The 27441-nt window shown below is 39.0% G+C and overlaps 1 protein-coding gene across 6 annotated transcripts in view; it reads left to right on the top strand.

Moving 5' to 3' along the window:
* Window positions 1–22467, top strand: part of DNAI3 (dynein axonemal intermediate chain 3) — an 88526-nt gene extending 66059 nt beyond the window's left edge. For 2 of the 6 annotated variants that reach the window (XM_077120419.1, XM_077120418.1), the window contains 7 exons: window positions 1166–1284; window positions 4993–5056; window positions 9747–9877; window positions 11746–11950; window positions 13712–13803; window positions 15463–15585; window positions 22175–22467. In XM_077120419.1, the coding sequence (XP_076976534.1) occupies window positions 1166–1284; window positions 4993–5056; window positions 9747–9877; window positions 11746–11950; window positions 13712–13803; window positions 15463–15585; window positions 22175–22318 (878 nt within the window). In that variant the 3' untranslated portion in view covers window positions 22319–22467. Of the gene's footprint in view, window positions 1–1165; window positions 1285–4992; window positions 5057–9746; window positions 9878–11745; window positions 11951–13711; window positions 13804–14201; window positions 14278–15462; window positions 15586–22174 lie in introns of those variants that run through there. The other 4 variants (XM_077120420.1, XM_077120421.1, XM_077120422.1 and 1 more) reach the window with 4 other exon arrangements.
* Window positions 22468–27441: the final 4974 nt, after the last annotated feature.

Raw genomic sequence — 27441 nt, 5'->3', positions numbered from 1 at the left:
GAAATTTAAAAATCACAATTTTGGAAAACTGTAAATGACCTGAGAAAATGCTCAAGATATATCTTTAAGAGAACAGAAAAACAGAATACAAAACAAAAAGAGAATATTATTCCATTTAAAAATATATGTGTTTAGAAATTCATCCTAAAAGAAATGGATAAAAAAAAAAAGAAATTTGTCCTAAAACAAATGGATAAAGCAAAAATAAAAAACATAATATATATAAAATTCATTTTTCGGGAAGAATTTCCAATATATATGTTTAAAAGCATTCACAGAAATGTAACCAGAGGGACATATATCAATATTTTAATAATGACTATCTCATTATTAAATGAGATGTGATAATGGTCGATATTGCTCTTTTCCTCATACTTCTCTGTATTTTCCAAAGCTTTAATAAATAAAATGTATTAATTTTAGATCATAAAAAGACTTCTGTTGTAAAGCAAGGTGACATTAAATACTTTTAAAAAGAAACAAATTCTAGGTAATGTTCTGAGTTTTAACCCCCAGGTTAGTTATGTTCAATCATTGATGACCGTAAATAATAAAACTAGCTAATTGTCAAACTTTAAATTGTGTTCCACACACTATGCTTATAGCAAACAAGTAATATATTTCAGATGGATTTTTTATAGACATTAAAGGATTTTTGATACTTCCAAAGCTAATTTTGAATTATTTGAAAATTTCCCTGACACCAACTAAATAAAAATGGCACAGGTTTCTAATCAGAGTATCTTACTGAGAATATCAAAGGTGATATAATTCAGAGAACATCATTTGTATCTAATTTTTACTGGAAATAATTCTAAAATGACATACAGTCGTGGTTTTCAATCCCGTGCTAAGAAACTCTTTAGCACCCCTGAAGGGATCAGGGATCAGAAGGCAGGACTCTGGGTCTCCCCCTTCTTGCCCAGGAACCCCTCAACCAGAGTAACACAGATCTGATGAATTTTACATGCGGGAAATTCCACAGAAGCTTTGGTTTGAGAAAAAATTTCTACTGTTTCACGAGAAGGCTAAAAATGTGTGCACTTGTGCCCACTGCATTGGGAGGTAAGGGAAAAAACTGCAAACTATTTATATTTTTAAAGATTTTTTACTAATAAATATGTGTTTCTTCTATCCATGCTTCCCTGGGAAAAAAAAATTTTAGCCCAGAGAAAAGCAGAGAATACAGGGGAAATGGACCCATACCAGAATCTGGAAGCTGGGCTAGCTAATCCTCTTAAACCAATAGATGATTTCTGCACAAAGTTCTTTGTGGGAACAGAGGTGAGTTGGAATTACCTGCTATAAAATTAATATTTTAAATTGCACTAATTATATGATTATAACCCCTATTGTACATATTTGCCTTATGAGAGCTTGCAATATTTATGTTCATACATATTCATATTTTACTGTGCTTGTCTGCATTTAAATTTTAACCTTGATTCCCATCATTTCACATTTGAAATGTTCCTGAACAAATCTGAGAAAACTTCTAAATTAGGGATGAGTCTTTTATCAATTTATTCCTCAAATTATAAATATTTATTAAACACTTAACACCATATGGAAGACACCACGTAAAGTGTTTGGGGTTTACTAACAAGATATATTTTTGGTTGAATAGCCCAATCTATAGGAAAAAGTAAAATAATTCACTCAATTCAAAAGGTAAATAACAACTGGATGTAATAACAATAATTACAATAATAGACACAATTTTCAGCATTAACTGTAACAAAAGATGAGCTCTCATTTGTTGGACATTTACTATTATCAGAGTCTGTCTTAGATATTTTCCAAATTATATCTTACTTTATCCTAATAATTTCTATAAGGTTGATATTATTATTCCCATTTTACAGATGAAGAAACTGAGTGGCTCGTCATCCAGAGGCAGAGATGCTTTTTTCATTCATGGTTCTATTTCCCTACAATAACCCAGGCCACCATAGGAAGATCCATAGCTCAGCCTCAAGGAAGTGCAGTTTGTATTCACACTTAAGAGTTATGAAGGGATTGATCAAAGCTTACAAACCCTCAAGGGGAACCGTCTGCCTCTGCCGGGCTTGCACTCGGCGCTGGGATCAGAGATGAAGAGCACAGTCCCTGTCCTCGCAGTGCCCGCTTCCTAGTTAAGGAGCAGACACATGGATAGCAAGATAAATGCCATGCCAGAGGCTACGTGGCCTGGAAAGGGCATGCTGGGATAAGCTTCACAGACAAAGCGACCTGTGAGCTTGTTGGGCATTAGAGATTGTAAGAAGGTACCTAAAAGTTCAGGGTGAAAGGACACAATTCTAAGCAGAAGTAACAGCCCAGCCAATATTTTGGAGTTAAGACAGTCTAGGATTTGTCTAGAGATTGTGGAATAGTTTGGTACTAGAGGGAAGGAACAATAAATTGGGGTTAAATACCGAAGGGCCTTTTTTGGCTGTTAGGCAATTTGAATTTCATTTGGTAGGCAGTGGGCACTACCAAACAGACATGTATCTTTTAAGTTGGGTTTTGTGCCAAAGGTTTTTAAGCAGAGTAATGATACACTCAGATCAGCTTTAGAAAGATAAATGGACACATGATCTTAAAACAGAAATTGAGGTGTGACACCCTTGCTTAAACTGTTCAGTAGTAACTCAGTGTAACATGAATAAAATCTAAACTCCTCATTCCATGGCCTAGACCATTTTGCATATTTTGGATTCTGCCTCTTTCTCCATCTCTATCTGTCTATACCACTCACTCTCCCACTCTCTCCGGCTGCTCTGACTTTTCTCTCCTTCCTCTTACACACCAAGCTCTTCCCCATCTTTAGAGCCTTTGCTCTGCTTGGAGTTCCTTTGCTGGCAATCCTCTCATCCATTGTTCCACATATTTATTGAGCATTTAATATATGCTAGCCACTGTTGGTTCTGGGGATATAGCAGTGAACAAAACACATGAATTTCCCTGACCTCATGGGGCTAACATGCTAGCGGAATGCCCTCTACTAACTGCTGAAGTGACTGATCCTTCTGCTTTGGACAGAATGATTAAGGAAGGCCTCTCTGGGGCCTAAACAGCTGGGGGAGGGCTGAGGTAGGGGGGAGTGGGACTCTGGAGGCTGAGAGGTGAGGCAGGTGGTGGCTTCAGTCGGACCAACCAGAGATGAGGAAGACCCAGGCAGTGGGGCCAAGAAAGTCAACCCATGCAGAGACATAAATAGAATTGTCAGGACTAGCTGACTAGATGGGGAGGAATGCGAAGGTTTCTAGCCAGGTGACTGAGTGATATGATATGCACTCAAATCCAATAAATGGTTTAAACCGCTCCTCTGTGATTTGATTCACTTTCAGTGTTCCACAGACTAGTGTTGAGACCCAGGAGCTATTAAAAACACCCTTACAGGACTTTGCTGAGGGTAGGGGATGATGTACATAAACCTACTAACAAGTCTAACAAGCACAGAGTGCTCAATAAATGGTAATTATGGATGATTCACACAAAAAGTTAAACACAGAATATTCATATGACCCAGTAATTCTACTTCCAGTTGTATACCCCAAAGAATTGAAAACCGGGACGTGAGCTGACGTGGGCACACCAATGTTCATAGCGGCATTGCTCACAATAGCTAAAAGGTGGAAACAACCTAAGTGTCCTTCAATAGATGAATGGATCGACAAAATGTGGTCTATCCCTACATAATAATTATTTTTTAATCATAGGAAGGAATTAAGTTCTAATACATGTTGCAACATGGATGACATTTGGAAGCATTACGCTGAGTGAAATAAACCAGACACAAAAGACAAATATTGCTTGGCTCCACTTGCAGGAAATATCTAGAATTAGAAAATCTGTAGAGACAGAATTAACAAAACTATAGAGGCTGCCAAGGTCTGAGAGAAGGGAGGAGAAGGGAATAGATGTTACTGCTTACTGGATAATAAGAGGAAAACACAGAAAAGGGTGTTTTAAAAGGAGGAGGAAGACTAGATATATCGTCTTAAGAGCCTACAGACTTTCTGTCTGACCTCCTTCTCCCTTAGACTGAGTATATGAGTGGACAGAGGGCTTGTCCTCAGAATTTCCAACACCAAATGCAGTTCTTGTTTGTTAAATTAAACAGATGGATGAAAGCACAGATGAGTGTCGTCATGACACTCTGCATGAATCAAATGTTTTCCCACCTCCTCAATCCATCTAGTCTTCCTCCTCTTCTTAATACACCCTTTTCTATGTTTCCCTCTTATTCTCCAGTGAAAATAAATATATTGTGATTAGGAGAACTTTGTATCTGAGTGATGAGTAAGTCGTTTGATCTCTGAGTCTCAGTTTCTCATCTATAAGATGGCAATGTGGAAATGAATTTTTTCCCTAAACCTCTTCCATCTCTGTCATTCCTTGATTCTGTCCTGTCTTTCCCTTTTTGTGGCTAGCTCTGCCTCTTCTTTATACCGTGTCCTTCTGCCCTTTCTCTGTCCTGAAAATGGCCCTAAGGTAGACCTGAAATATATCTTATTTTGTTGTTTTATTTGATAGAACTTTGTTTACCACTCTCAACTTTAAAAAATGAGTACTATCATATACATTTATATTCTGTTCTCTTTTATTCACAAATATTTGTTAAATACATGGTTTGTAACATGCTGAGGATAAATCACTGGATAAGACAGACTTGATCCTCCCCTCCTGGAGTTTTCAGTACAGTCGTACAATTTTCTGTTAACAACAAAAACTTTGGAAACCTAGCATTTGGGAATCTTGTACATAGATTATCCCCATATTAGCCTATGTTCTTTTTGTCACTATATGTAGATGAAAACAAACTCTTTTTTTTTTGTTCAATATAAAAATCAAGTAATCATTTTGAACCTCCCTCCCAACTGAATCGAAGTAGTATTTGATTAAATTGACCTATTGTTTTGGTCACAATCAGTCTGAGCCCATGAATGTAGCTCTTTTGTCTCTTACGTTGTCATTGTCCTCATCAGGAATCTATCATATTTTTAGGAAGGTGAAGTGATATACGCAGATTGGAAAATGGAAAGAGACCATGAAACTGGGCGCTTGATGAGTAAGTTTTAGCGATTACTCCATTATTAATAAGAAGTTTCTTTTTCTTTAAACTACCTGAAAGAAGTTTGCTAAGTACTGAGTAACTCCAGTCTTGGATCCTACCACAGGCCTACTGCAGCTGAATCGTGATTTTAGTATGATTCTCCAGGGGATTTGTTTTCACACCAAAATTGAGGCACACTGGGCTATATGATGCTTAGATGACTAAGGGAGTTAGACAACTTAATAAAAACATAACAACTCTGTCTCAATAATTCAAGAACCCAGTAGCTCCTTGGTATGGAAACATCTGAATCAGTGTGAAATGACAAACTAAATTTACAATGATCTTGAAGGCCCCAGTACAAGGAAGAGGCAATGCTGTCCCTTTGGGCTGAGACAGTGGTATCCATCTGTTCCCCTGCTCCCAGGCCCTGATACTTAGGGCAGCTGAGCAGAAATAACCATAAGCAAAGGAAGGGGCAGCCCCTGGATTGCCAGGAAAAGACTGGTAATTGGGTTTCAGAACACATTGGTGGGAGCAGTGTGCTGGAGAAGCCAGGCTGGGTTCACAGAAGGGGAACTGGTCAATACTGTGGGGGGATGGAACAAGTGGAAATATTATGGGCTGACTGAAGTCAGAGGTCAGGGTCTCAGGCCACAAGGAACAGTGGCTGGGGCTGAGGTTTTCACCCCTTAAACCTCACTCCCTTCCTTCCTACCATGGAGTCTGTCCCAGGACAAGAGTATACCTTAGACTTGGGAAGACTGTTTGCAAGCCTTGCCTTCAAGTTAGCCATTTTCCTCTTACTGAAGCCAAAGCACTCCTACTTTTCTTACATAGCATCACCTGACCAGAAACCCAAATGTATGTGGCCCAAATAAGTGTTATGGATAAGAGTGGGGCATTGAAAGAGGATTAGATGGAACCCAAGGTACATCAAGTACATAAGGAGTTCAGGCTGATTTTCCACTTTCTATTCATGATTTAAAGTTGAACTGCTCAAAATTATATATTGGATGTAATTCCATTCAACTTCTTTTATGCATCCTCATGCATCTATTTATCCAGCAATTCATGAATGTTAATTGTGAATCTACTGCATACCAGGTAGTATACAACATGGCACCTATCTACACCACACCTCTGGGGCACAGGCTGAGAACCAGATGCCACAGCTTGGTTTGCACTGGTGGGCACTGGTTCTCCTTGTTATCAGAGATTTCCTTGGAGCACTATCTCTTCCTGCAGATAGCCTGCTTAACTACTTTAAGGAAGTATTTTTATTGAGAAATATCCACACATGTACAGTTCAACCATATCATACAAACACAATATCATAAACTATTTCAAAGGGGGCCTAAGACTAATAAGTTTCATTATTTATTTTGACTGGATTTTGTTTCATTTATAAAATAACCAATAGTAGCCTGCCCCTGCTAAAAAAAAAAAAAAAAAAAAAAAAAGGAATAACCAATACTGATAAACTTTAAACCCGTGAGCTGTATGCATCAGCCTCACTGATATCTGTTTGTTCCTTCTTTCTTACTTTCACTCATTCATCACTTGATTATTGAGAACCAATTTATGTGCTAGGTATAGTGCAGGTGCTGGTGATATAAAGATGATGAAGATAATAACCTTCATCCAGGGAGTTCCAAAGTCTATTAAAGTCAGCCACATAAACACATGGTGACATTACAATATCATGAGTACTGTTGTTGAAAATAAACACAAAATGACATGGGAGCCTGGGATTAGAAGGAAAGGGGGCTTCTTAAAAGCTTGGGCTGTTAAGAAAAGGTCCCAGTTAATCTGGGTCTCAAAGGGTGAAGAGGAGTTTTGCAGAAGGAGAAGATATGGAAGGACATTCCAGATGGAAAGAGTAACAAGTGCAAAGACGTGGAGTCCCAAAGTGTACCACACAAGTAGAGAACATAGAGGAGATCTTATGATTAAAGCCCAACAACAGTGAGGGCACAGCAGTAGGTGACAGGAAGGATATTTGGGTCCAGAGACCAAAGAGCCATAAGCATCCTACTAACAGCTTTGGTCTTTAGGGCCAAAGGCCTAGGGCCACCAATATAATCAGAAAATCCCTCTAGCAGTAGAGCAGGAATGGGATTGATTAATTAGCAGGACTTATAATGGAAGCAAGATGACCAGTCTCATTAGCTCAGATGAGAGTTGGCAAGGACTGAGCTACAGACATGCAAGGCTATATAGCAGGGGAAAAAGGAGAAAGACATAGGGGTTAACATGCCAGGAACAATGGAATATGGATGGTAAGGAAATCGAGGATTTGCTTTAGATTTCTTGGAACTTTGTTCATTCACAAAAATGGGAAATAGCTTTAACCACTTGCTCTAAAAGTTTATGATAATTTAAAAATAATTAAGCAAGTATTTTGAATGATGACAGTTCACATAATTATTTCATATATTCTACCTTCAAGTCATCGCATGTTCTGCACCAGGCACTCTTCTAAGCACTTTCCACAAATTTATTTACCAAACCCTGTTGGGTAGCTATTGTAAATGGTATTATCAGCATTTGAACCTAGACCTAGTCTGTCTTCTCAGCCACATCACTACACTTAATCCCTCATTAGATAATGACTCTGGAAGAACAACTGGTTTATTGTAGTTTTTTATGCTAATCTGTCTAGAAGGCTCTGGCACTCCATTAGTAAAATTAATAACTCAAGGGCTGCTCCATTCATTGACAAATTCCCCGAAGGTCTTTTTTTTTAAATCTTTTCATGCATGGGCAGGGAAATGAACACTAAGGTATTTTAAAGTACAAAAGGAAGGAAAAGCTTTTAAAGTTGAAAACTGAGTATCAAGTTTATTTATTGTTATTTTGGTAAAAGATGCATGATATACAATTTTTAATTTTAACCACTTTAAAAAGTACAATTCACAATGAAAGGGTGGGTAAGTGGTATGGGATGTACGAGTGTTTTTCTTTTTTCTTTTTATTTCTTTTTCTGAAGTGACACAAATTTTCTAAAAATGATCATGATGATGAATATTGTGATGATATTGTGAACCATTAGGTATACACCATGAATGGATTGTATGTGTGTGAAGATTTCTCACTAAAAATATTTTTAAAAAAATTGTTAAGGGCAGTGCAACAGTGGCTCAGTGACAGAATTCTCATCTGCCATGTTAGAGACCTGGGTTCAATTCCCTGCACTAGCCCATGCCCCCCCCCCAAAAAAATCGTTAATTGCAAAAAAATAAAATATATACATTCACAGTGTTGTACAACCGTTACCATCGTCTAGTTCAAGGGCTTTTTCTTTCACCCCAGAAGGAAAGCCTGTACCCATTAAACAGTCACTCCTCCTACCCTCCTCCTCCCAAACCCTGGCAACCATGAATCTGCTTTCTGTATCTATGGATTTGCCTATTCTGGATATTTCATATGCATGGAATCATACAATATGTGGCCTTTTGTTTCTGACTTCTTTGACTTAGCATAATGGTTTCAGGTTTCATCCATATATTGCATATACATATATATGTAGCATATATTGGTACTACATTCTTTTTATGGTTGAATAATATTCCATTGTGTGGATATACCACATTTTAAAAATCCATTCATCAGTTGATGGACATTTGACTTCTTTCCACTTTTTGCCTATCATAAATTGTGCTACTATGTAATTTCTCATACAAGTTTTTGTTTGAACACCTGTTTTCAATTCTTTAGGGCATATTCCTAGTAGAATTGTAGGGTCATATGGTAATTCTATGCTTAACTTATTGAATAACCACCAAACTGTTTTCCACAGTGGCTATACCTTTTTACAAGTTCTGTCAATTCTAGCTCCCCCAAATTTCTTGATGATCCACTCTTCTCCACTGTACCTAATCCAAGCCATCATCACCACTCCCCAGAACTAGTGTGGGTGTTCTAATAGTCTACCCTCTCTGCTTTTGCCCACCTCCAATTCATTTTCCCCACAGCAGCCAGAAACTCTTTTGAAAATGTCAATCAAATCGCCTCCGTTCTAGACTTACAGACTCATTAAGACACATTACACTTGGAATCTAATCTACAGTCCTTTCCTACAAGGCCTTGCATGATCTGTTCCTGCCTACTCCTCATTTGTATCATCTCTCACTCTGCAATTTCAAGCCAGTCCTATTGCCTTCCTCAGATTCATGAAAGGCACAAACACCTCTCCTCCAGGCTTTGGTGTGCGTTTTTCCCTCTACCTGGAATACTCCCCCACACTAAAATCTTCCTATGCTGAATTGCTACTCAGGCCTAAATGATTGATCTTCAGAGAACTCTTTTCTGACTGTTTCTTCTAAATTATGAATGTCTCTTGTTATTCTTTCTTGTAATTTTTTTCTTTCTAACGCTTCTCACAATTATTAGCATATTCTTTGGGGTTTGTTTATTGACTGTGTGTCTTTTCCACTGAGTGAATTAATGAATTAGTAAATTACTAAGAATATGAACAGTCCCATGAAGCCTGAAAAGCAGCTTTAATTGGAGCTCCCTGGACTTTCCATCTAAAGAAGAGAAGCAATCCCTTGTCAGTTTTTATTCTCCCCAACTAACTTCAGGTTCTCCTCTCTTGGACCTCATTAATCTAGTCCTCTCTGTCCATTGAGACCTGTCCTTACTTCATTGTGGGAATCTAAACCATGTTATAAAGATGAAATGGTCTTTTTCACTCCAACAGCAAAGAAGCCAGTAAACCTCTACACTGTCCATGATGGATCTGTCCACACTATTCAGAGATCACCATTTTACAATGACATTGTCCTCACCATTGGGGGATGGAACGTGGCCATCTGGAAAGAAGGCATTATGGTAAATTTCATGCAAAATGAATGAGTGGGAGCGTGGTCCTTTGTTATTGAGAAAGACAATAGGCACAATGGACTGTTCTGACATAAGACTGCCTTTGGGACACTTCTTAGGAAAATTAGATGGCCCGGGTGTCAGCTTGTCAGCAGAACCACTGTAAGCCTTTTAAAAACAACCATTTGCTTTTCTTTCCTAAGGGAAGGAAACATTTCCAGGTTCCTTGTTTTCTGAAACCTAACGGTCACTTCTTTGAGATATATACTGTGGGAAATTGCCTTGCTTTGGGTTTTATCCTCCCTTTAAAATAAGAGATGGGATACTGATTATGGTATGAAGTCTAAGGAGAAACACTGGGCTCATCATCTTTGCTTTTGCACGAGGAATATATTCACAGTTTCAGAAAGTGGGTTTAATAAGGTCAGAGGTCCATCACCGGGCAGAACATCACATGTCCAGAGACATAGTTGGTCAATGGGAACGGTGAGCAGTGACAATCTGATGGTCCACACTAGGACAGGGCTAGATCCAGGCAGATAAGATGGAAGCTAAACTGGCAAAAGATTGCTAAAATCCAGTAAAGTAGGGAATCCAGTGCTTTTGATGAGAGTATAAATTGACAAGTGGACAATTTGACAAGAGCTATCAAAATCTGAAACATATATATATGGAGCTGGAGATTTATATTTATACTTTGACCTTACAGATAACAGTTAGACTTCCGGGACTCTGGCTTACACCAATTCTTAAAGAAATGTGTGTGGATATAAATGCAAGAGTGTTGACTGAAGCACTGTTTGTCATTGAATAAAAATTGGAATTTATGTAAATGTCCATCAATAAGAAAACTTCTACTTTATACCATGTGCACCTCTTTAATGTTGGAGATTCTTTTTTTTCTTTACAACGAGCAAGTATTTGTTTTGTAGTTTAAAAAAAGAAAAACTAAATTCTGGCGAGATTGTCCAGAGTCTTTGCAGGGGTCAGGTACTTGGTTATCCACAGAAACTGAAGGAGCAGGGCAAAGGAAACAAGCAAAACAGGTTTGAAGTACTGACACTAAGGTGTCCATGAATCTGTGACATTCTTCAGTTCCCCCATAGGAAAGTTTCCCATGCTTGTATTGCAGCATGGGAGACAACTTATGGTATACTTTAGTTACTGCAGATCTAAGTAGGTAAACGAGTACACTGGATTGCCAGAGGGGAAGAAAGCACATTGTAATCTTCTTTGTCTATGAAGACCTCAAGGAAGGCAAACTCCTGCCCCATGGTAGAGAAAAGGCAAGATGATCTCATGAAGCTTTGGTGGTCTAAAATTCCTTCCAAATAATATTTATAAGCCTTTGGATGTTTCCATCTGACGTTACTTAACAAACGTTTGCCAACTCTGCAGTTGATTTTCAACATCCAGCTTACAGCTGGAATTGACATACTTTTCATTTGCTTTTCCTGGCCACCAGAGCTGTTTCCATGGGAGGTAGGCATCTGATAGCAAAATAAAGGTCTACAGTAATGATTTACTTATGATCTTTATTTATCTAATGCCCACCAATCTCCACAGAAATGACAATGGACTTTAGCAGCCGTTACACTGTAGAAAATATCACAACTCAAATTGAAGGTTTGATCTTTTCTAAAATATAACTAAAATATTGAAAAGGGTGTTATGAAAGCACATAGGGAAGAAAAGAACTGATATTATATTAAAACCCTACCACAAAAAAAGTAAGACTTCTGAGTGGGCATATTTTTGTGGTTATATAATCATACCCATTTGTGTTATTCTTAAAGAAATTTGTTTAAGAATTGAAACTCATGAATTTCCCTTGGATAACAATTTTGAATCTGTCTTTTTATTATTCCTTTTTTAAGACGGGACCCCTCCTTCAGTCATGCTGTGCACCAAAAAGGTACACTTCAGGTCACTGGTCCCTGACAAGGCCCGGAGTTTTCTACGTTGGCCGAGAAGATGGATACATTGATATCTGGGACCTTCTGGAGAAAACTCACGAACCGGCCCACTCACAAAATATTTGTGTAACGATGATCACCTACATCATCCCCTGGACCTTTTCTTGTATGTTCTTTTTGATCAAATGAGCCAACTCATTTTGCATTTTTGAGGGAACCAAGGAACATTTTGATATTTATCTGGAAAGCTTACAAATGTTTTCACTCAGGGTATTTTTCTCCTTTCCCTTCCTCTTCCCTCCCCTCCCCTCCCTTCCCTTCCATTTCCTTTCCTTCCCTTCCCTCTTGATATCAAATCTTGGATACAACCTGAGCTTCTTTCACTGTTTTGCTTGATTAACAATTATTTCTAAGAAATGTTCAGTATGTCAGAGGCTGATTTCAAACCACACAATGAAATGTGTCCTCATTTTCTCCAGGCCATAGAAGGGTGAGCCCTAAATCTTTATTACTTTTTATCTCTTTTCTTGATAGAATAGTTTTCATTTATTTAACTTTTCACTATAAATCATTTTTTCCCAATATTTTAGCACTTTTGTGGTTCTCCCCTGGACAATAGCAAACAGTTCCTCAAAATCAAATGACTCCCTGGGGTTATAGATCTATTTAACTTTCATTTTTTGAATTAGTTTTGAGGAAAAAATGATATAAAACAGGCAAGCTGGAATTCAAGGATATATCTATGGAAAAGGAATTCATTTTTTTCCTCGCAATCTTTCTGTTTCACCCAAGTCCTGCTTTCTGTATAAATCCAATATAGCTACTTTCTTAAAAAGAACAGTTTCCCTTTGTTTCCAAAAACATGCATGCATAAAATTTCCTTTTTATCCATTTCTCTCTCAGAAATGTTAGATTTGGAAACTGAATCTTCAGAATCAGAGCTGCAAACTGGCTGCTGCTTAGCCAGTGTGTGTCACCAAAGTGTGTTTCCATCTTTGGTGCAAAACATTGCTTTTTCATCCTACAGAGAGGGAGAGTCCAGAATTTAACAATTTAAACCAGATGTCTACAAATGAGTAGGAAAAATATATACATTGTGAGATAGAAAATGAAAGTTTGCCAACACATTTGCATATTATATCATTTTAAATATCCAAAGAAAGCAATTTAATTTTGGGGGGGGGGGAGGGTGAATGGTCTGGGACTTGAACCCAGGTTTCCCACATAGAAGGCATACATTCTACCACTGAACCATCCATGCACCCCTTATTCTTTATATATTTATTCATTCATTCATTCATTCATTCATTTCTTTGCATGGGCAGGCTCCAGGAATCGAACCCAGGTCTCCTGTATGGTAGGCAAGAACTCTGCCACTGAGCCACCATTGCCTGCCCTCTAATTTATTTTTATAATAAGAAAAATGTGGGTCTGGCTGTGCCTTTAAAATTTATCTGGATAATTGTTTCCTTAGACCTTACTCTGTGTTTGGTGAAAGTATGCTTCATGACTTTTCTTTGAAAATCTTTCTATGTGCTTACTGTTCCTGCTTTCTTCTCAAATCTGCCCAGTGGGCCCAGCCACAAAGAGGATCAACCTCAGACAGAAGCCACACTCCTTATATAGATGCCAGGAAACCAAGATTTGAGGACAGTAGAGCGATTAACAGAGGCTCAGGGTTTCAGCTTTCATTTCGTCAACTGGAAAAAATGACTTTTACATATCTGTATGGTCCCCAGGCCAATACAAAAATGCCAAGATTGTTGTAACCATAAGCAGGTCTTATAAGGACCCGCCAGCCAACCTCCCCCCAACGTGGTATATTGCAGACAGCACTTCTGAACAACACAAAAACCCATTTCATGGTTAACCTCTAAGATGACTTTCTAATTATTGATTTTTTCCCCACTTTTTTTTAATCTTACAGCTAAACAGCAATTTTTAGCCATAGCCGATTATTATGGAACACTGCATATATTAGAAATTCCTTGGACATTAAGTCACCCTTCCAGCAATGAGGTTAGTAACTTTTGGCTTTTGGTGATTTATATAACAGCTATTACTGAAACATATCTCAAAAGCATGCTCAGATATGATAGTGTTTTTGTTTTAGACGAGAACTAAAGAATCATACAGTAAAAAATAAGATGTATTCCTATTATGTGAGCTAAATAATTTGAAGCTAAAAACAAACATGAAATGGGAATAAGGCCAAGTGCCAAGTAAAAGGAACCCAGATCTGAGAAAATAATTGATTTGAGGATTCATAGCCATAAGAGTATTATTTTTAGGTCATAACTGAAACATGGGACCCTTATTTCAGCCATGCCCTTCCCTGAGAGTCCAGTGAGGTGTTAGGAATCTCTCTACCACTCACCACCCCTCCAGCCAACTTCCCCCAACTTGGTATATTGCAGACAGCACTTCTGAACCAGCAGTATCCTGCCCCTCCATACTCATCACCTGAAAGTTTCAAGCAATGTTAATAATGAGGTAATAAAAAGAAGATTGATGAGTAGAAATACCTAAGTATATATGCAGCCAATCTTAACTATATAGATTGAGATCCTTGCAAGCCTCAGCATCATCGGCCTGGTTCCTGGAAGACAAAATGCTTTTGCTCCACTTGTTGCCTTCTTAAAACGCTTTCCTTCCCTACTACCACCCTCTGGGAACCAAAACTCAGGTCTGCCTCTGTCTCTTTAGGGTCTACTTGATACTCTCATATGGATTTCCAAATCTGACTGATGACATGACCCCTTCCTGGGTCTTAGAACTTAGGACAAGAGCAATCCCTGAATAGTTCTACGAAATTGCAACTTTTACTGCTCTCTACTCCCAACCCTACTCCTTTCCTAGAAACCTCCGATTCATAGGACCCTAAATCTCGTCACCATAGCCCCCAAGTTGAGCTGGTTTCTCAGCCTGTGGACCCTTGGACCCATGATCCCAGCTCTCCCAAATATCTCATTAACCTGTATGACATACTGACCCAGTTTTTTTTGTTTGTTTTTTTGTGTGTTTTTTTTTTTTTTAACATGGGCAGGCACCAGGAATCAAACCCGGGTCCTCTGGCATGGCAGGTGAGCATTCTTGCCTGCTGGGCCACCGTGGCCCGCCCCAGGCCCAGTTTTAATACAACTACCACTCTTGATGTTACCTGAACTAAAAGACCATTGCCAAAAGCTTATAATGGTAAAGATAGATTTTTTCTTAAAAAAAAATCATCATTGTTTTCCACTGTTTGTTGAACTGCCCCAAAATCATGCACAATCCAGGACCTCTGAAATTACATTTTAGGATACAATCCAAAATCATTTTAATCTTAATATTAAGAAGTCCCTGATTAGCACAGGCAGTGAAGACAAGTCAAAGATGTGACAATTTTGAAGGTTTTTCTTTCCACTCAGCACTGCTAAGAAATATTAAAAATCCTTGCAAATCGAAAAGAGAGAGGGGGACCTTGGAAATCACTTTATCAGGTATTGATCTGCAAAGACCCCCTTTCTGGGATTTAAGCAGTTTAGCTTCCAAATTAAATTCATCTAAAAGATTAAAAGTATCTCAAATAATAACCTACCTAACGAGTCACAAGCAGCAGAAATTCCACCAGAGCCTTGAGGAGAGCATGGCGATTTCCTCGTGGGTCACCCTCTTGAGGGATCTCGTTTCCAACAGGTAGCAAGTATTAGCCACTACTTTGAAAGAGAAGTCAAGCATCTGGGATACGTGGAGCAGCGCAGAAAGATTCGTGAGCAAGAAAAGAAAGAAATGGAGCTGGAAATGGAGAAGAAAAAAATTGTAAGTTAAATTTCAGAAACGAAAATTGGTTTCTTCCTAATAGCGGGGGAAATATTTTTGTTGGATTTACTCCACATTTTTTTTTTTAATTTTTTTATTAATCAAAAAAAAGAAAAGAAATTAACACAACATTTAGAAATCATTCCATTCTACAAATGCACTCAGTAATTCTTAGTATCATCACATAGATGTATGATCATCATTTCTTAGTACATTTGTATCGATTTAGGAAAAGAACTAGCAAAACAGCAGAAAAAGATATAGAATGTTAATATAGAGAAGAGAATTAAAATAATAATACTAATAAAATATATATATATATAAAAAGGAAAAAGAAAAAAAACAAAACCAAAAGATACAAACACACAAACAAACAAACAAAAAACCATATTTCAGGTGCAGCTTCATTCAGTGTTCCAACCTAGTTACATTACACTTAGGTATTATTGTGCTGTCCATTTTTGAGTTTTTGTATCTAGTCCTGTTGCACAGTCTGTATCCCTTCAGCTCCAATTACCCATTATCTTACCCTGTTTCTAACTCCTGCTGGTCTCTGTTACCAATGATATATTCCAAGCTGATTCTCGAATGTCGGTTCACATCAGTGGGACCATACAGTATTTGTCCTTTAGTTTTGGGCTAGACTCACTCAGCATAATGTTCTCTAGGTCCATCCATGTTATTACATGCTTCATAAGTTTAGTCTGTCTTAAAGCTGCATAATATTCCGTCGTAGGTATACGCCACAGTTTGTTTAGCCACTCATCTGTTGATGAACATTTTGGCTGTTTCCATCTCTTTGCAATTGTAGATAATGCTGCTATAAACACTGGTGTGCAAATGTCCGTCTGTGTCTTTGCCCTTAAGTCCTTTGAGTAGATACCTAGCAGTGGCATTGCTGGGTCGTAATCCATTCTGCCATTCTATGTCTTTTGATTGGGAAATTCAGTCCATTAACTTTTATTATTATTACTGTTTGGATAATATTTTCCTCTACCATTTTGGCTTTTGTATTATATATATCATATCTGATTTTCCTTCTTTCTACACTTTACTCCATACCTCTCTCTTCTGTCTTTTCGTATCTGACTCTAGTGCTCCCTTTAGTATTTCTTGCAGAGCTGGTCTCTTGGTCACAAATTCTCTCAGTGACTTTTTGTCTATAAATGTTTTAATTTCTCCTTCATTTTTGAAGGACAATTTTGCTGGATATAGGAGTCTTGGTTGGCAGTTTTTCTCTTTTAGTAATTTAAATATATCATCCCACTGTCTTCTAGCTTCCATGGTTTCTGCTGAGAAATCTACACATAGTCTTATTGGGTTTCCCTTGTATGTGACAGATTGTTTTTCTCTTGCTGCTTTCAAGATCCTCTCTTTCTCTTTGACCTCTGACATTCTAACTAGTAAGTGTCTTGGAGAATGCCTATTTGGGTCTATTCTCTTTGGGGTGCGCTGCACTTCTTGGATCTGCAAATTTAGGTCTTTCATAAGAGTTGGGAAATTTTCAGTGATAATTTCTTCCATTAGTTTTTCTCCTCCTTTTCCCTTCTCTTCTCCTTCTGGGACACCCACAACACATATATTTGTGCGCTTCATATTGTCATTCAGTTCCCTGATCCCATGCTCAAGTTCTTCCATTCTTTTCCCTATACTTTCTGTTTCTTTTTGGAATTCAGATGTTCCATCCTCCAGTTCACTAATTGTAGCTTCTGTCTCTTTAGATCTACCATTGTAGGTATCCATTGTTTTTTCCATTTTTTCTTCTTTGTCCTTCACTCCCATAAGTTCTGTGATTTGTTTTTTCAGATTTTCTATTTCTTCTTTTTGTTCAGCCCATGTCTTCTTCATGTCCTCCCTCAATTTATTGATTTGGTTTTTGAAGAGTTTTTCCATTTCTGTTCGTATATTCAGCATTAGTTGTCTCAGCTCCTGTATCTCATTTGAACTATTGGTTTGTTCCTTTGACTGGGCCATATCTTCAATTTTCCGAGCGTCATCCATTATTTTCTGCTGGTGTCTGGGCATTTGATCAGATTTCCCTGGGTGTGGGACCCAGCTGGTTGAAAGGTTTTTCTGTGAAATCTCTGGGCTCTGTTTTTCTTTTCCTGCCCAGTAGGTGGCGCTCGTGGCGGTCGTCTGTCTGTGGGGCAGTCGGCCCGGGAAACCGCGCGTGGAGGCGGGGATCGCTGGCCGCCGTGGCTTGGGAGAGTGCCTGTCCAAATTGCCCAGCTGGCCCCAGACGCCAAGCGTGACGGGAGGGCCCCGCTATCCAACGTTCCCAGTCAGACCGGGGAGCCACGTGCGTGGAGGGGACCCCAGTCGCCAGCCGCCCCAGCTGGGAAAACGCGCGCCCCTCGGGTATCTCACCGCAGCGGATTCTCCCTGCCCGTTCAGCCGTTCCAGAATGGGGTACGCTGTCTTTTTGGTCTCTGTCGTGACTCCGGGAGCTGTTTCGTATTGTTTCTGTTTCTTTAGTTGCTTTTCTGAAGGAGGAACTAAGACCCGCGCGTCTTACTAAGCCGCCATCTTCCTTACTCCACATTTTAATAGTAAAATTATACATTTTCATGTTCTTTCCTTGGTCGACAAGAGTCAAGAGACCATTTGTTTCTTTGCCTAACTCCCCATGAGTGAGAATTTCCTGTTGCACACCTGGCGAGATGTTACCAATTTAAGTTTTCTGGGACTTTCTACAATTTCAAAGTGCTTTAGTATATTTAAATCATACAAAATTTGAATGCTTTTATTATATAGAATTTCAACATCTGGTAAATAATATGTTAAAACAGTTAGTACAAAAAGAATGAAATAGGGAGTCAAAACTTGTGGGTCAAATTCCAGCTCTGCCATTTACTAGCTATGAGCTCTTTGCTGAACTTCCATTCTCTCAACTTTAATGTAGGAATAATAGTAACTGTCTTCAGGGTTATGTGAGGTTTTCTGTTAGGTAACCTGACAGATACTAAATGTTCTTTAAATGATAGCTCATAAATCTTTAACTGTATGTATGTATGTGTATACATATGTATATACATGTGTACAAATATTAATATAATATAATACACTAGAGCTATGAAATTTGAGAGAGAGGAGAATTTGGTATGACACATCCATGTGAAACTACTAAAAAGAACCTAAAGTTCTAAAGTCTCCCACCCTCCCCTTTCTCAGCCTCTCTCTGTTTGATATGAATTCTGTCTCTGTTGGTTTTCCCTTCTTCATCGGGAATTTGGACCTTTAAATATTCTGTGAATCAGCTCTTGTCTCTTTCTCACTTGAGGTTATCAGGTCCATATTTCTGTTTTTCTCTTTCTTGCTTATCTAGCTCTGTTATCACTCCCTCCCTTTGCCCTGTTGTCACCACCAAGTTCATCACTGATCCCATCTCTAGTTTCCTTGCAGCTAAATGTATAGCATCATCCAACCTAAATATTCATGCAAGACCCCAGGTCTCAATTAAAAGCATCACATATGGGAATTTTTTAACGGACTGCATTAGCAAATAGAATTGCATTGTCATTTATCAATAGATACTAATTAATGTAGTAAAGGCAGGGGGCCTCATGCCAGAAACAATGTTTAGTGGTGACAAAGTATAAAAGAATGCCAGTTAATTAACTTTTTATTGTTTTCCCTTGCTACAAACAAATTGGTCTTGGTTTGTTGTTTTGCACACTCAAATGGTGGAAATTCTGTTGCAGGCGATAATGTGCTGCCCTTCTCCTACCCCAGCAATTATGTATAATTATTATAAATGACAGCTCTTAAGTATCTACATCAGTGGAAGCAAGTAGAATTATGGATAATCCAAAAACAATTTGCATTTTAATTGCTTTTAATATAATAATTAAAATAATTATTATAGGGCGGGCCATCGTGGCTCAGCAGGCAAAGTTCTCACCTGCCATGCCAGAGACCTGGGTTCGATTCCTGGTGCCTGCCCATGCTAAAATAAATAAATAAATTAATTATTATTATAAGATAATAATCATATCTTAAAATTGCTTTGTGGTCTCTGGTTTCCAAAACTTTTCCAAAACCCTTCTTGCAATTTCCTTTCCATTTCAAACTTTGTACCCTCTCCTATGTACCATTTCTCAAATTTTCTCTGTAGTTAAATTTTGAATAAGTGAATGCATTTAAAAGAGCTCTTCTGCTACATTTAGAATACGAAAAAGGTCACCAAGGGAAAAGAACCAGGATGAATGCAAAACTCTCTTATAAGCAACTGCTGATAAAGGAGAAAATGGGAATAGCTATAACTACCTCAGAAGATTGCAGTGGCCATTAATGAGTTAAGATATTTATAGCACTGAGACAGAAACTGGCACATAGAAAGTGCTAGCAAGTTTACTGTTAGTATAATTGCAGAGGGCAGGAGAGGATCCCGTCTGTGCACCAGGGCTGCTCTTACACATGCCCACCAGGGGTCAGGAATTAGGTTGTGCACTTCAACCAGCAGATCCAAGGGAAATCATACACCTGTCTGTTTGCCAATATCAAGTCTGGCTACAGTTCCCTTCTTGAAGGTTAACAGTAATTACAGCTTTAACAGCCTGTGTAATGGGAGTTTTCCTAAATGTGATTTCAGTTAAAGACCCAAAGCTGGAAAAATAGTAGTTACCATATATTTTCATAAGCTATACTGACTTTATGGGACTTAGAAAAAGCGAGAAAGGTATTCAAAATAATTCTACAATCTCTAGCCAATTACCCATTCTTCAGGCTACATGAGGGAGGAACTAGCTCTGGGGAAGAAGACTGGGGGAGCACCATACCTTCTGCAAACCCCCCCCCCCCCCATTCCCCAACACAGCATATTCTATGAGCAGACCTTCAAGGAATACACTGTTAGAGAGAGGTATGCTGGCTGGGATGGACAATTAACCTCCAATACTTAGGTGGAAGCTTGCTGAGCAGCAGAAATTCAAGGAACCAAAGCAAATGTGGGGTGAGAGCTTAGTGGGAACCCAGGAACCAGGCCCTGACTCTTGCCTGGGAATATGTGCAGACAAGAGATTGGCTTAAACTGCTCTGAGAGGAGAGATAAGTGGAGCAAGAAACTTCTACCAATGGAAGAATGAGGACGGCAAGTTTTCCCGGAGTCGGTCCAAGTGGACCCTTGAAAAGTAGCCAGATTTAAATTGGATGCCCGAAAGGACTATCTAATTGGGTGACGTGACCTTGGCAGGAGGCCAGAGGAGCACAGTGTGAGGTCAGGAGGCCAGAGGAGCACAGTATGATGCAGAAGCTGGGGGCTGCCTCCAAGCAGCCAGCCAGGAAGTAAATGACCACACGTGTCAGGGAGCAGTGCAGTCTGGCAAGCCTGAAGGTTCAGTCTCCACTTTGACATTAATTTGGCCTGGATCTTTAAGTACCTGAAAATGACACTATTCATAATACCTAAAAGTGATAGGAAAAGCTATGGGATCTGCCACATATGTTACAAAGAACAGTGGTTAGAAAAAACAGACTTTTCTACTTGCATACTTTTCTGTTATGGAACTCTCCTATGTTTGCAAATTGGTTAAATACTGTAGCTAACATGCATTAAGTACCAGGCACAATTCTGAGGACTTGACATGTTAAATGATTGATTTAATCCTCACAGTGCTATGTAGTAGATACTGTTTTTACAGATGAGGAATCTGAAAATCAAAGATATTAAGACAAAAGAGAGAAAAAGTAAGCATATTAAAAGAATACAACAAAGGGAAAGAGGCCATCAATCATTGTGAGGGGTCAGAAGAATAAACTAACTTTTTTTAAAAATTAGATACAAAAAACCTAAAAGTTTAGCTAACAGGCCCCTTTAAGGATTCCCCAAAGAGAAAGCATGGTGTCACAGGAGCAGAAACACACAAAAAGGAAAGAGAACAGGAAAGGACAAGAGAAAGGGAAACAAAGACCAAACAAGGACAATACTCCAAGATAAAAATGATTCTGAAGTTCATCTGAAAGAATAAACAGATGGAAAAAAATTCTCAAAAATCATAATGCCTGGGGGCCTTGCCCTATTGGATATTGCAGTGAATTAAATGTCAAAATAATTAAACCAGAGTGCCACAGATGCAAACACTGACAGATCCCAGAGCAGACCACCTAGTCCTGAAAGTAATCCTGGACTATGTGAGGGCTCCATGACGGAATCATCACTAACTGATTATCCGGTAAGCAGTGTTGGGTAAACTGGCTGAAAAAGGACTCCATGTTGTTATCCTTCCCCCTTTCAAAGTCCTCCTGCCTCAGTCAGCAGCAGCGCCCTGTCCTCTGAGCCAGGAGCTTGCAAGCCATCCTGGATTCCTCCTTTTCCCTGAAACCCCACAGCCAGCCAGCCCATTGGTAAATTTGGTTGGAGCTCCACTTGCAGGACATATCCAGGATTTGTCCACACTGGGCCACTCTGTTTCCGTATCCCCTATTCACAGGCAGCAACTCTTCTCCCTGCCTGTGGGAAGGGGTGCCCCCCCCCCGACTGACTTCTTCCAGAGAGTAGGAGGTGGCCTAATTGTTCAAAAAGAGCCCTTCCTCATCCTGTGGTGCTTTTAGCTGTTAGTGTCTTAGATGGATGTCTTGCTTTTCTTCCTAGAAAACCTATCAGAAGACAAAAGAACAAATGGAGGCGGAATTGAGAATGGACTATGAAAGTTATTTGGAAATGGAAAAGAGCATCCTCATCAGCCTTGGACTAATCAAAGTCACAGAGAATGTGTCATACCTGGACATGCTGTAGAAAATCTTTCTGAAAGGGTATTTGGGCAACTTTATGGGACTTCCCCCCGTTCATGCTCATTACTTCATGTAAAGTTAACTAGAAAACTAGTCGTAAATAGGGTATTTATAAATAGAGCTTTTCTTTCATTACCAATAAAGCTTTTGAATTACAACAATTAGAATCTGTTTCCCTTTTTGTACAAGGCTATTGGGCTGAATATGAAAATGTTTAATATTGACATGTTCGTTTTCCCATAGTAATGTAGCACTTCAGACATCCATTCCAATCCCCCATCCATTCAGAGGCCTAATCTCAGAAAAAAGTGGAAATCTAACTTTGCTCCTATCAAGTTGCTTTTGGTGACCTCTTTAAAATAAAGGACCCCTGCACACACAATGTAGGGCTCTATGCTAAGCAAAACATGGGTAAATCAAATCCAGAAATACATGTGTGTATATATATAAAGGATAATAATATATGAAGACCAAGTTGGGTTTATTCAGGGAATGCAAGGTTAATTTATTAGTAGAAAATAAATCAGTGATTGATTTTAAATATTGTGATGCCATTTCAATAGATGCAGAAAAACTTGTGATAAAATTCTACATCCATTCATAACGGTAGCAACATCACATTCTTAGCAACTACAAAAGGGAGGGAGCTTCCCTAACCTGATGGAGGATATCTAAAACAAGCCTAGAACAAACATCATACTTAATGATGAAAAGTTGGAAGCCTTCCTCCGAGATGAGAAACAACACATGGTGCCCACCACCACGCCTTCCATGGATGTACCAAGGTAGACGTGACAAGGAAACACGTGTGAAACGGCAAAAGCACTTGGTGAGTAGCAGTAAGAAGCTCAGCATCACGGGAAAGTGACGGGACGGGACTCAGAACGTAGGGGGAAAGCAGCAGATGAGACTGGAAAAGTAGCTCAGGAGCCAGATTGCAAAGGCTCCTGTAATTCAAGCTGAGGAAGCTGGATTACATTTTGTAGATAGTGGGGAATTAATAGAAGGGTTAAGCAGGAAGGTGACACGATCAGCTTTATTTTTTCTTTAGGAAGATAAGGAATGGATTAGAGGAGGGGGGAGAATCTCATGGCAGGAAATCCTATTAGGAAGCATGAACAATGGTTCAAGGTAAAAGATTAGGATAGCCTGTACTAAAGCTTAATGTGAGAATAGAAATGAAAAGCTGATTGGATGGGAAAGAGAAGACAAAGGATGATGCCAAGGTATTATAAGCTAGATTGCTGGAGGGAAGAAAACTTTGAAGTCCGTTTAGCACACACCATCTGTGTGTCTTTGAACAAATGATTTATCTCTGTGAAAAGGATTTCGCTTCTATGAAATTAGATTGAAAGTAATGAACTTGCAGCATTTTTATGAGGGGTAAATGACCACTGCATATATATATAAGGTGTGGTGCCCAGAACATTATCATTACTGAAATGACCCAGGCTTCTCGTCTGTTCTTTCCTTCTTTCTCTTTTTCTTTCTCTCTCTCCTTTCTCTCTTTCTTTCTCTATCTCTTTATTTCTTTCTCTCTTCCTTTTGCTTTCTTTTATTCTCTTTCTTCCTTTCTCTTTTTCTTTCCTTTTAACCTACACTCGTGTCTTAGGTGAATTGGCCAGTCTCACGGCTTTAAATCCCACCTATATCCCTAGCTTGAACTTCTCCCATGAATCAAGACTGGTATATTTATCTGATTACTTTTATCTCCATTTGGAGGTTTATTAGGCATGTCAAAATTAACATGTCAAAAACTGAGTGCTTGATTCCACACACCCCCTCCCGGACCCAAACCCATTCCATTCCCATTAAGGAGATGATCAACCTTTCACTTAAACTGCATATCCTCATGCTTTCCTTCTCGTTTGTAATTATCACTACCTAATATCATATAGTCTTAACTATTTTATTGTCTCTCTCCCCAGCTTCCATGAGGGCAGGTATTTTTGTCTATTTGATATATTCCTGATTCTCCAGTGCCTAGAACAGTGCATTGCATACTATATAATGTGCCAATAAGTATTTGTTGGGTTATATAATTTATTATATGATTACTATGTGCTAAGAACACAAAACAAACAAGAAAAATCATATCTGTTAAGTAATAATACTCTACCTGATATTTGATATTAGGAAACTGAGACATGGTGAGGTTGTCACAGAATTTTTAACTCATGAATTTCGGAGCCTATGTCCTTGTCACTTTGCTATATACTCACCTGCACTTTGAGGCTATAGGGGATGGAGTAGTTTCGGGGCTGGGGTGATGACAGTGTTCTGTTGGGATATGTTAAGCTAAAGGAACCTGTAGCTCTAACCGTTATCCCTGAATATAAAAGCTGGAGACCAAAGGAGGGGCATCAGCAGTAGACAGATAGTAGGTGGGGTCATAGCAGTGGTAAGGCCACCAGAAGCATGTAATGAAAGAAGGAAGGACTGAAGATGGAACCCTGGGGAACCCCAACATCTCAGGGATGAGTAAAGTAGGTCAAAGCAGTAAAAGAACCCAAGAAGGAATGGCCAAAGAGATAGAAAGAAACCACTCAAGAGTATGGCCACAGGACCCAAAAGAGAAAGAAGGGATTAAGGAGAAGTCATGGCCACTTATAGTACATGCTGGAGAAGGGCAAGCAAGAAGGGGCCTGGAGCCTTTAGATCAACACTGTTAGATAAGGACTCTGCCTCACAGCCAAACAACTTTTGTTTTGTGTTTGCACTGTATATTTTTCCTTGTTTTAAAAATTTATTTTCAATTTATATATTTGCATTTATTTAAAGATTACTTCTTATCAACAGCATATTATTTTAGGTCTCCTATATTTTTTGATCTACTTCAATAATCTTTGTTTTTATAATTGTTCTTTTATAATAATTTTATAAAGTTCATTTCATATATATATTTCATATATATTTTATAAAGTTCATTTGCATTTAATTGGGTTTCTATCTATGTCTCATCTGTCTCATATTTTTTCTATGAGATAAATAAACTGCATTTTTATTTTAAATAATTTTATTTTAATTAATTAACTAATTAATTAAAAGGAAGTGACCTAGAAAACCCTCCCCTTTGAATTGTTAGAATGTCATGGAAGACTGTCATCAAAAAAGTCTCAGGAGGGGTGGTGCAATGGTGGCTCATGGCAGAATTCCCACCTGCCATGCCAGAGACCTGGGTTCAATGCCTGTAGCCTGCCCATGCTAAAAAAAAAAGTCTCAGGGGCAGCTAGGCCCTCATAGGCCAAATGGCACTTTTCAGGATGAGAGAGACAGACAGAGATAAAGACAAATTCAGAAGTCTGGGGAAAGAAGGGTCCTCTTCCAACTGAGTAAGAACAGAGGCAGGAAGGGTAGCTGGTTCAGAGAACAGCCATAGGTGGATACCCTGGGACTCCTCATTTGCTTAGAATGAGATCTCTGCAGGATGGTACCTCAGTCCTCCATTGCAAATATTCTTCTTGGTATTAAAAGGCATGAAAATGCAAGGGTGATTCTTTGATTTTTTTTTATTATAAAAAGTTTCACTGAATAAATAGGAAAAGAAAAAAGAACAAAAACTACTCATCTACAAATTAAAAGTAATTATCACCTCGTCCTTATTTTGTTTAAGTGCACCACTCAAAAAAACAACAACAACAACAAGGTTTAAGTACTCTCTATGTGCCAGGCTCTATAATTCTGATAGGGTGGTGAGGACAGGGCTTATTGGGATAGTGACGTTCAAGCAAAGACCTAACGGGGATGAGGGATTTCGCCGTGTAGCCTTTTATTTGGGGGAGGAGGGACGGGGCGCATGGTCTGGGAATGGAACCCTGGTCGCCCACATGGAAGGCGAGCATTCGACCACTGAACCACCTGTGCACCCCCACCCTGTAGCCTTTTAGGAGAAGCGTGTTCCAGGCAGAAGAAACAACCAGCACAAAAGGCCTAAGGTAGGTGGTGTCCAGTACATTGAAAGAATAGGCAGGAGGCCAGGGCAGTTTTTGCAACAACCCTTACCACGCCCGACCTTTCCCACCAGATCTCTCTCTTATGCTCTCACTGTCCCTTCAGTTCATATGGCTCCAACCATTCAGGTCTCCTTGATATTACTCAACCACTATCCCACAATCTTTGATCAAATGTTACTGTCTTATTTAGGGACTCCTCTGACCACCCAATTTGAAATTTTAACTCCCTCCTCCTACCCCTCCTTATATCACTTACCTTGCTTCATTTTCCTTTTTTCTTAAAGTACTCAGTCCCCACTAATACATCATGGTTCTTAGTAGAAGTGATATCACTGCCAATGGGGTAAAAATTGGTTCTTGGAGGGGTTGAAAAAATCTTAGATATTACAGTAGTTTGTGGCTCTCCACAGGGCTACAGTACATAAACAGACATACAATATACTGTGCAATTGGGGAAAGTCTCATAACGGGAGTCATAATTTAAAATGTTAAACACTAAAATACTATATCCATTTACTTATATCTCACTCTGCTAGAATAGAAGCTCTAGGAAGGCAGAAAATTTTATCTCTTGTCCACAGATATATACACATACCAACATCAGTGCCTGGTGCATAAGCCTTCAGTCTTTTTTGAGTGAATGAATGCTTGGTTCTATAGCTTGAGTTCACCATGTACTATGTGAGTGACTTTAGATAAGTTCATTTTCTCCCTATCTGATGCAATCTCCTCATTTATAAGATGGAAATAATCATAATATTTACATTATGGGGTTCAATAAGCAATACAGTCACTTACGAGCAAAAGAAAGCCTACAAGGGTAGCTTAAACAAAAAGAAGTTGATTTTCTCACATTAACAATGGAGGTCGGCTGGTGCTGGTGCTGGTGCTGGGTCACTTCTCATTGATTCTGTCATGGATCAGGACCCATCTTTCTTCTCTGAGAGGTGGCCCCTTAGAGAATTGACTTTAATCCCAGAACCCAAATCTCTCCTTGCCCCTAGCAAACTTCTGCTTAGGTCTCCTGAACACTGGAGAACTGGGTTGTGTGGCCACCACTCAATACAAAAGAAGCCAGGGGTACAGAGAACAGGAGTGCCATGAGTGCGTGACATAAGTCATTACCTGGGGCTGGGCACACTGTTGTCCCAAACAAAAGCAGAGTTTTGTTAGC

The sequence above is a fragment of the Tamandua tetradactyla genome, chromosome 11, assembly GCF_023851605.1.
Source record: "Tamandua tetradactyla isolate mTamTet1 chromosome 11, mTamTet1.pri, whole genome shotgun sequence".
Classification (NCBI taxonomy): domain Eukaryota; kingdom Metazoa; phylum Chordata; class Mammalia; order Pilosa; family Myrmecophagidae; genus Tamandua; species Tamandua tetradactyla.
The sequence above is the reverse complement of the archived record's forward strand: the minus strand, read 5'-3'. Positions and strand labels throughout refer to the sequence as shown.